The sequence below is a fragment of the Neophocaena asiaeorientalis genome, unplaced genomic scaffold (assembly GCF_003031525.2).
Source record: "Neophocaena asiaeorientalis asiaeorientalis breed wild unplaced genomic scaffold, Neophocaena_asiaeorientalis_V1.1 scaffold114, whole genome shotgun sequence".
NCBI lineage: Eukaryota > Metazoa > Chordata > Mammalia > Artiodactyla > Phocoenidae > Neophocaena > Neophocaena asiaeorientalis.
The window spans coordinates 5,604,721-5,615,441 of NW_020173116.1; the positions used below are offsets into that span (position 1 = coordinate 5,604,721).

The 10,721-nt window shown below is 38.3% G+C and overlaps 1 protein-coding gene across 1 annotated transcript in view; it reads right to left on the minus strand.

Moving 5' to 3' along the window:
• MERTK (MER proto-oncogene, tyrosine kinase) overlaps positions 1-10,721 on the minus strand; it is a 107,499-nt gene that overhangs the window by 46,711 nt on the left and 50,067 nt on the right. Inside the window, exon 7 of the mRNA XM_024744008.1 lies at positions 5,640-5,823. Coding sequence (XP_024599776.1) covers positions 5,640-5,823 — 184 coding nt within the window. The remainder of the gene's footprint in view (positions 1-5,639; positions 5,824-10,721) is intronic.

Here is a 10,721-nt window from a genome sequence, read left to right on the forward strand (position 1 = left end):
TATTAAAACCGAAAAACATACGCCTCCTGACCAATATTTTCTTTCCATGAATTTAATCTAGAAAAATTCTGCTGTAGGTAGTGTTATATTCATTGAAGCATAATAGTGACAGAAAGGAATAAATGTAATGTTCAGTTAATAATTACGATATAATAAATTCTGATAATTTTCCAATGGATTACTCACCACCCCACACTGAAAAGAATTTGAGAGACCATGTAAATTGATATGAAAGAATATCTAATGGTGGGGGGGTGAATAAAACTGCAAAAAGGGGGGCTTCCCTGGTGGCGCGGTGGTTGAGAGTCCGCCTGCCGATGCAGGGGACACGGGTTCGTGCCCCGGTCCGGGAAGATCCCACATGCCGCGGAGCGGCTGGGCCCGTGAGCCATGGCCGCTGAGCCTGCGCGTCCGGAGCCTGTGCTCCACAGCGGGAGAGGCCACAACAGTGAGAGGCCCGTGTACCGCAAAAAAAAAAACAAAACTGCAAAAAGGTACGTATCAATGATCCATTTTAGAAATTAGAAAATAAGTATTTTACATATAGGAAGAGTAAATATGCAATAACATACACCAAACTGTTGTTGTATTTTTATTTACGGGAGATTAAATTGTATATTTCTGATATATCTGAAAGGGAAACAAAAGGGCACTATAACCTCTTTGTCTCTGCTGATTCCAGGAGCAGTAATAATGAAGTTAGAGCAAATTTCAGCTTAGGAAATATATAGCTAAAGCTGTACCTATGAAACGAGTCACACAGTAGAATTTACAGGGAAACATGGTTGACTCAACATGTCTTTATGTCTACTCCCTCCTAAAACCCCTCTATGATGACAATAAGAAATTTAAAACAGTATAAGCTCACAGGGTACAGAGGAGTCAACAGTGGAAGAGGAATGCCAACATACGTATGAAAGTTGAAAAGCAGAGTAAGAAGGTGTAATTAACTCAGTAAATGGATTCTCCCCAAAGAACCACAGAGAGGCTCAGAAGCAGAGGACCAAGGGACCAGAGTGGGGACTAAAACTGGAAGATTGAAAGTTTGATCAGGAAGTAGCCCTCGAGATCCCTCTAACCTATTCCCACCACACACAGCTGGCAGGTATCCCTCAAATTCCCACAGGAGACAGGATGCTTTACTCTCTGAACTGAAAAGCTACTGGACTTGGGGCACCAGTAGAATGGAGGCACGATGAGGGGCTGACAACTAGGGAAATAAGTGGAAGTTCATACACTGACTGAGGGGGACTCCACCTCTGGCTCCTCCCCACCTGATCTTAGAGCATCAGCAGCTGTGTTCATATTCCTGAGGCAGCAGACAGGAGACTCAATTCTAGAGGAAGTAAGTGGCTCTGGGGGAAAGAAAGCCAATATTGACACGGGGGAGTATCCAAACTAAAACACTTAGGTCACTGGCCAATCACCTGACAGTGAAGCCTACAAGCCCCACCCATGCTCACAGAGCTTCCCATCAATCGCTGGTTCTTCACTCTTTAATAGGAGAGACAGTGGAAGATCAGAAGAGGCTGGGGAGGCCTCCTTCATGAATGTCAGAGACCAGAACAAAACACAGGACAGAGCACTCAGAGGAGGCAGAGACAATGCAGGGAACTAGAGAAAACTAAAACACAAACAAACAAAACCAATAATTAACATAGCCAAAGATAAGAAAAGGCTCTCATAATTGAGAACTGGAAAAAACTGTCAATGAAAAATAAAATTATTCTTATATATGACATTGCCAATTTCAATAAAGTATTCAACAGAAGAATTAGAAGATAAATCGAGTAAATCTCCAAAAGAAGAGTAGAATAAAAATTTTTAAAAGGAGGCCAATTTGAGGTAAAAATAATTGAGGAAGCAATTAAAAGAGTTTCAACAAATGTCTAATACAGTTATCTGGAAAGAAAAATAGAAGAACATTTTGAAAGGAAAAAATGTATAAGAAAAAGTCTCAAAACCAAAGCATTTGCATTCCTAGATTGAATGCCTATGATGATGAATGAAACAAATCCCACATCACAGCTCATTACAGCACCATGATTAAAGAGAAAAGATATTAAAGAAAAATTAAAACTAACAAACAGTTCTCCTAGAAAACTCAAGTTATCAAAATTCTCTACAATGACACATGAAGCTAAAAAACAATGCAGATATACTTTTAAAATTTTGAGGGAAAATCATTTCCAACCTTAAATTCTCTATTAGGAAAAATTACCAATCCAGTATGACAAACAGACATGCAAGGTTCCATAGTTTTTATTTATATATATATATATTCTCTCTAGAGCTGATTGAGAATGTGCTCCATGAGAATGAGAGACAGTAAACCAAGAAAGACAAACGCCCAGGAGACGGCAAAGGAGTCACTAGGATGACTCTGGAGGGAAACAGGAAAAGAACCACATGAAAACATTAAAGATAAGAGTGGCTGGGCCTCACTCAGGGCCGGGAATAGTGCCTGTTCCCATCAATCGGGCTGGAAAATCTAATGATTCAAGGAGCACTGGGTAGAGTACACATAATGGTTTTGTCTCAATAGTGGGTAATAGTTGACCCTAGATGAAGCGCTGCTCTGGTCCAGCCTAACAAATACTAAAAGCAATGTCAAAAGGATCAGTCTTTTCCCATTAGCTTAACTGTGACCCCAAACAAAGCTCACTATTTATAAGAATACAAAAATGCCTAGTACTCAACAAAGTAAAATTCACAATGTCAGGAATCCAACCAAAGATTACCAGACACGTAGAAAAATTGGAAAGTACTCTCCACAAGGAATATAAATGAATCAATCAAAACCACTCCAGAAATAAGACTGATGTTAGAATTAGCAGACAAGGACATTAAAACAGTTATTATAACTGTATTCCATATGGTCCAAAAGTTAAGTAGAGACAGGAAAGATACAAAAAAAAAACCAAAAATTACAATGTGAGAGTTAAAATATACACTAGATAGAATTAATGGCAGATTAGATACTGCACAAGAAAAGATTAGTGAATTTGAAGACATAGTAATAGAACCTACCCAAAATAAAACACAAGGAGAAAAGCAGGGAAAAAAGTAATAGCATCAGTGAATTATGGATAACTTCAAGTGATATGATACATGGGTAACTGGAGTCCTCAAAGGAGCGGAGAGGCGGGAACAGAAAAAAATATTTGAAGAAGCAATGGCCAACATTTTCCAAATGTGATGCAAACTATAGACACGCAGACCTCAGAAGCTCAATGAACCCCAAGCCCAAGGGATATAAAGAAAATTACACCAAGGCACACCATAATTAAATTGCTCCAAATCAAATACAAAAGGAAAACCAGAGACATAAGACACATTATACACAGAGGAATAAATTAAGAATTACCACAGATTTGTTATCAGAAACAACGCAAGCAAGAAGGCAGTGGAGTAACCTAGAACTCTATACCTAATAAAAATATCTTACAAAATGAAGTCCAAAGAAACCCCTCAAAGGTAGAATAAAGATTTCTTTCAGACATACAGAAGCTGAATTTCTCACCAAGATTCCCACAACAAGAAGTAATGAAGAATCCTTTAGGAAGAAGGAAAATAATACCACATGGAAATATGTACAGATTTACACACACAAAAAATGAATAACATTAGAAATGGTAACTACCATTTGGGTAAATAGCAACTGGGTAAATATAGGTTTTTTATAATTATATAAATCACTCTAAAAGATTATGACTCTTTGAACAAAAATAATAACAATCTAGTGTGGGTTTATAACATATGTAAAAGTAAAATGAGTGACAACAATAGCATAAATATCTGGAGATATCAAAAGAAAAATGAAAGTATACTATGTTAAGGTTCCTACACTATACCTGAGGTGGTATAACATCACTTGAAGGCATATAGTAGTAAGTTAAACCTGTATACTATAAACCCTAAAGCAACCATTGAAAGAACAGAAAAAAAGAGTTATGGCTAAGAAGTCAAAAAGGAGATAAAATAGAATAAAAACATTCAATGAACCCAAAAGAAGGGGAACAAATTACAGACAGAAGAAATAGAAGACAGATGTAAACCTACCCATATGAATGATATCATTACATTCTAATGGATTAATAAATACCCCAATTTAAAGGCAAGGATTGTGAAGTAAAGTACTGCCTGCATGAAATACCCATTGAATATAAAGATACAAGTAAGTTAAAAATAAGTATGAATAAAAGATACGCCATGGAATCAAAAGAAAGAGTAAAATGGCTATTATTAATATCGATAAAATAGATTTCACAGAATATATTACCAAAGATAAAGAAAATAATTTCGTAATGATAAAGTGGCCAATGTATTAGGACAGCATAGTAATATTACACAGTTATGCACAAAATAACAGAACTTCAAGATATGTGAACTGCTAGAACTACAAATAGAAATAGATAAATTCAGTTACGACTACAGATTTCAATGCACCCGGCTAAATAACTGATAGAAAAAGGAGGCATAAAATCAATAAGAATACAATTGAAAAAACACTGTCAACTAACTTGACCACGGTGACATTTATAGAACACTCCATCTAATAAGAGCAGAATACACATTCTCAAGTACACATGGAACATTTATCAAGATAGACCGTGTTCTGGGCTGTAAAATTGAGTCTTGATACATTTCAAAGGATTCAAGTGATATGAATTATGTTATTTGGCCCCAACAGAATGAAATTAGAAATCACTAATACAAGTATTTGGAAACTATGTTAGACACCTAAATAACTAATGGGTTAAGGAAGAAATCAAAACAGAAACCAGAAAGTTTTTTAAACTGAATGAAAAGGAAACACCATATAAAAATTCTTCTCAGAGGTTTTTCTTCCTCATTTAAGATATTTTACAATCTTGGCACTAGTTTCATTTGTGCAAGGATTAAGCCCTAACAATTTATGACCTAGACCTGTCCCACCGTCTGTATTAAAATTGGAGCACTGATTATGTAAGGCTGGAGTTAAGGGCAGGAAAGAGGTTCTGAGTAATCCAGAGCTCTAAATTGGAAAATAATGGAAACTGGACAATTCAAATCTAACATAACTACAATATTCACTCCAATATTCATAGAAAAAAACACAAACTCTTGGAAATCAAAAGCAGCACACAGAAATGAAAGTTTACAGATGTAAATAAAATTTACTATGAGAAAATAATGTAGAGACAACAGTACCTACTTCATATGATTGCTATGAGGAGCTAATGAAATAATGCACGTAAAGTACCTAAGATGGTCCCTGGCATGTAGTAGGTGCTTATTGAACATTAGCCACTTTCACATTTATTAGTTTTCTTAAGTTTGATGCTATGAGTAATAACTTTCATATATTTGTATTTTAATTAAAATAATATATGCTATAAAGAGTATGCTACTATTAATATCTTCCTATGTAAAAGAAAATATTCCCTATACATAGTAAATATAAAGTTTGTCACTAAACCCTTTTCAAGTATAGAAGGAAACATCGTTCCTATTTTCATTGGTCACCTCCATAAAATTATCCTCCAGAGACGAAGGCCACACAAAGAAAAAGTTAAACTCTGCATCAGGCCACTGGGAAGGATCTGTTTCATCACATGCCATCAGGCACAATATCCATTCTGAACCCCAGGAATTACCTCTTTCGGTCGTGCTGGCCAGAATCCAAGGGCTCACTGCGGACCAGCCGACTTCATTCATGCAGGACACACCGATGCTGTAATTCGCCAGAGCCTGCAGCTGCTCGATTTGATACAGATGTGGTGAAGCAGAGGTGTTAAAAATCATGACTGAGCCATGACTCAGTGGCTCAACTTCCTCGACCTAAATGAAGAGTAAAATTGTGGACCAGGCGTTAGTAAGGGGGTAGGAATGTCAGACTTGGGGCATTCATGCATTCGGTGTACATGGCCCTTCCTCTCCACTGAGGGGAAGTACCTGCTTCCTTTCGGGCCACACCTTAAATTTCCCACCAGGATCCCTGTGTATTACTCAGGCTACTCACTTGGTGCAACGATTGAGGACCTGATGAAAAACGCCTAAAAGAAGTGTTCTCACTCCAGCAGGTAACAGAGCAAATAATCGTCACCATAACAGTATAGTTATTCTACATTATAACTTATAATAAAAGTAGCTCTTCCTCAGAATCACTTCGCTTCTTGATCATTTTTTTCAGCTGTTTCACAGAATATGCAGTAAAGACAAGGGACTTCGTATGTGGGGCAAAACCTGAAATATTTACTGTCTGACCCTTTAGAGAAAATATTTCCCAAATCCTACTTTAGAAGATGAGATACTTAAAATTTTAAAAACAAATCTGTATTTCTTTTCATTATGTCTCCTGAGGAATTCTGCTCTTGCTTTGAGGCTAATTTTAGCATGTCCTTTATTCTTACCCCCCAATTCCCACTCCCATATAGATTCAACTCCAAAAGCAAACACAGATAGTATAGATTGTATGGCATTTTTTGGTGGGGAGATATAGGAAAGGGTCATTTGCACCTCACCCAACAAGCTTTTCTCCAAATCTTTTAAAAACCCATCAGCTCTTTCCCCTGAGTCCTTGTACCTCATCTTTCTCTCCATAAACTCCACCAGTCTCTCCACATCCCTCTCCATGTCTTCTGTATGCACAGGCAAGAGAGAGGGATTCCCAGCAAAATTCAGTCTTAGGCTAAACTTCCAGCTTTTCCTTTAAGGAAACCTCTTATCTGGGAATGGGGATCACGCAGAGTTTTCTCTCACTGTATGTTTTTCACAACTTCTAAAATATGTTGTACATATAAAATCAGAAAGACAAAAATCGTATTGGACAAAAAAAAAGCCACCAAAAACAATTTGGGGAAAAAAATCTTAAACCCACAAAATATATTTCTGATAATAATGGGCTTGCAATTATGGAGTGTGGAAACAATGCTGTTATTTCAGGATATGTGTGTTTGTATTTAGGTCAAGGGGCCACAGATCAACATTTTGGAATTCCAAATCCCCTAGTGGATACCATGAGGGCGGTGCTGGGACCGAGTCTCACCTCTGACTCAGACCCGCAGACTCTGCGGGGTGACAAGAGGGTACCAGTTGGCCTGAGGAGCCACCAGAGGAGAAACCAGGAGCTGTGTGCTTATCTTGGTGGTGGCTGTTGGCAGAAATCACTCTTTGTTTCTTCACTTTAGAGTCTGCACCTACTTCCTGCTGACCAAGCGCTGGAACTAAGGTGGAGGAAACCTTGGCTCCCCACCCCTGCCCTATTTCCGGAACAACGCGCTGGACCATTTCCAGGCACAGGGACACTCTTGGAGGGCATGTTCCTAGAAGAAGACGGGTTTCTCTAACAGTGCTCAGTGGGTTCTGGGGGAAAGGAGGGCATGAAACGGCAAGACATACGTGGGAGAGTTAAAAATAGAAACGGAGTCCATAGCCCAAAAATGGGTGAAGAAAGGAACTAATGCCAAGACCAGGGGAAGTGAGAGGGTGTGTCCTGCTAGTGGGTGGATGTGAATCTTGTCCAAAACATTCATTTGTTACCAAGTCAGAGTTTAAAATTGTAACAAACTGGGACTCGGCTACAAAATGATACTTGGTCTCTTCAGAAATGGGAATACATTGTTAATCAACAGAATGTGAAAGTATATAACTTGTGGAGCCAGTTTTGATCGACCTCACTAGGACTGCCAGAGAAAATAAAGGACACCCGTTTATATTTAAAGTTCAGATAGACCACCAATAATTATGGGTATAGGTATGACACAAAATCAACAGCGTAATTAACTTGTAAAGTAACTGGATTCTTATTTGCTAAATCCGGTAACCCTAGGAGAGATGGAAAGGAGAATGGGTGAAGGAAGCCTGAGCTAGCTGGTGGGGCAAAGACAGGATAACCATGTCCTGCACAATAGGATCCAAGGTGGGCAAGAGGGGCTGCAATTTAGCAGTGTCAGGATGATTTTTCACACCCTGGCCACCCAAAGCCAAGGCAAAGAGAGTGCAAGTGAAGCTTGTGTGATCATCCTCCACCTGTAGGGGTGACCTGGTGTTTTCAGACCACTCCACCACCCTACTCTACCTCCCCTCTACCTCACGTCTACCCTGAGACGCACTCTTCTCCAAGTGGGGGCAGTACTCTTCCTCAGTCTCCCTGAAAGTAACACACCCTCCTATGGGAAGGAGTCTCACGTCCTCTTGGACTCTTCAAACAGTTCAGTAACTGGAAACAATTTTTAAAAAGGCTGGTCCACACAGGGAATATAGCCAATATTTTATAATAACTATAAATGGAGCATAATCTCTAAACATTTTGAATCACTATGTTGTGTACCTAAAACTATACCTTATTTTTTCTTAAAAAAAGGGCTGGTCCATGCTTTATTTGTGTCCATATGTAGGTTCAGTTATGTCCATATACAGAGGAAACAGGCCCTGGTTGTTCCCAAAACAACAGAGTCCTGAAATATATGAAGCAAAAAAACTGATAGAACTGAAGGGAGAAATACACAATTCAAAAATAATAGTTGAGACCTCAATTTCCTATTTTCAATAATAGGTAAGACCATGAGGCAGAAGTTTAACAAGGAAACAGAATAAGTGAACAGGACTATAAACCACCTAGACCTAAGAGACATATAAACGTTCCACCCAGCCACAGCTGAATACACCGTCTCCTCAACTGCACATGGAACATTCTCCAGGATAGAACATATGCAAGGCCATACAACAAGCCTTAATAAATTTAAAAGGATGAGGACTTCCAGGCTGGTCCAGTGGTTAAGACTCCACACATCCACTGCAGGGGGCATGGGTTCAATCCCTGGCCAGGGAAGTTCTGCATGCCGCACAGCGTGGCCAAAAGAAAAAAAAAAACAGATGGAAGTCATACTAAGTATATCCTCTAAACACCACCAACGAAGGAAGAAAACTTAAGAAATTCACAACTAAGTGAAAATTAAATGACACGCTCCTAAATAACCAATAGAACAAAGAAGAAATCATAAGAAAAGTGATCAAAAACTTGATTTTGAATGGAAAAACCCCCAAATACCAAATCTTATGGTATACAGCCAATGCAGTGCTTACAGGGAAATGTATAGTATAATTGCCTATATTAAAAAAGAAGAAATTTCAAATCAATTACCTAAACTTTCATTATAAGGAACAAAAAGGGGGAAAAAATTAAGCTAAAGTAAACAGAAGAAAGGAAATAAAGGTTAGGGCAGAAATGAATGAAAGAGAATTTTTAAAAATTAATGAAACCAAAAGTTGGTTCTTCAAAAAAATCAATACAACTGACCAACCTTTAGTCAGACTGACCAAGAAAAATAAGAGACAACTCAAATTATTAAAATCAGGAATGAAAGAGGGGACATTACTTCTAACTTCAAGAAAAATAAGAGACAACTCAAATTATTAAAATCAGGAATGAAAGAGGGGACATTACTTCTAACTTCAAGAAAAATAAGAGACAACTCAAATTATTAAAATCAGGAATGAAAGAGGGGACATTACTTCTAACTTCAAAGAAAAAAAAGCTTCTAATGGAAGATTATGAACAACTGTATACCCACAAATTACATAACCTAAGAAACGCACAAATCCCTAGAAACACACAAATTACCAAAACTGACTGACGAAGAAGTAGAAAATCTGAATAGATCTACAACAAGTGAAAAGATTGAGCTGGTATTACTCAAAAAACTTTCCACAAACAAAGGCCTAGGAACAGATGGCTTTGCTGGTGATTTCTACTAAATATTGAAGACAATTTCACATAAACCTTTCTCAAATTCTTCCAAGGAACAGAAGAAGTGGGAACGCTTCCCAACTCTTTCTATAAGGCCAGTATCACCCTGATACCAAAACCAGAAAAAGCTAACACAAGAAAACTACAGGCCAATATCTCTTATGAATACAGTCCCAATAAGATAATGGCGATGACTGACAGAGTCAGATGACTCTGACTATACTAAAAACGACCGAATTGTACACTTTAAATGGGTGAATATTATGGTATGTAAAATGTATTTCAAAAAAGCTGTTCAAAAAAAAAGGATATCCCTGGTGAGACTTTGTAGACACAAGGAGAATTCCTAACACTTACCAGTACTTGGGAGGTTTGCAAATAACGTTGGACAAGATTAAGCAAGGCTGTGGGTAGCAGGGTGAGGGTGGAGGCTATTTTGGGGATGATATGTTTTTACTCTTCTGAGAAGAAACAGCTGTTACACAAGGGTGGGAGGCAATAAGAGCAGGGAAATGAGTTCCACTTGGTATTAAAAACATCTAGTTGTCAACACATAAAATTCTATGAAAGTCACTTCTCTCAGCTGAGTTGGCATGACTGGCCCATGTTAGGTTAATATGTTTTTACCTAATAAGACCAGACATTTATAAAACTAAGAATAATCCCTGACCTTACTGTATGATCAAGTACAGGCAGAATGCATTCATGTTTTCAGCGGATAATCCATGTGTGTTCAACTACCTGTTCCCACCTGCAACGTCTTCCTGAGACACAGAGGAGCAGGTGGTCCTGAGCATTGCTTTGGGCATCAGAGTTTCCTGGGCTTGAATTCCGGTTTTGCCACTCACAGGCTCTGTGTGCACTGTGGCCCTGCAGTGCTGGTGTGGGTTCCAAGTAAGATAATGTCTGCAAAGTCCCTGGGCCATTGTGGGCACTCGGTAAAAGGTAGTTACTGCTACCCTCCCCTTTTTTTTTTTTTTTTTTTTGG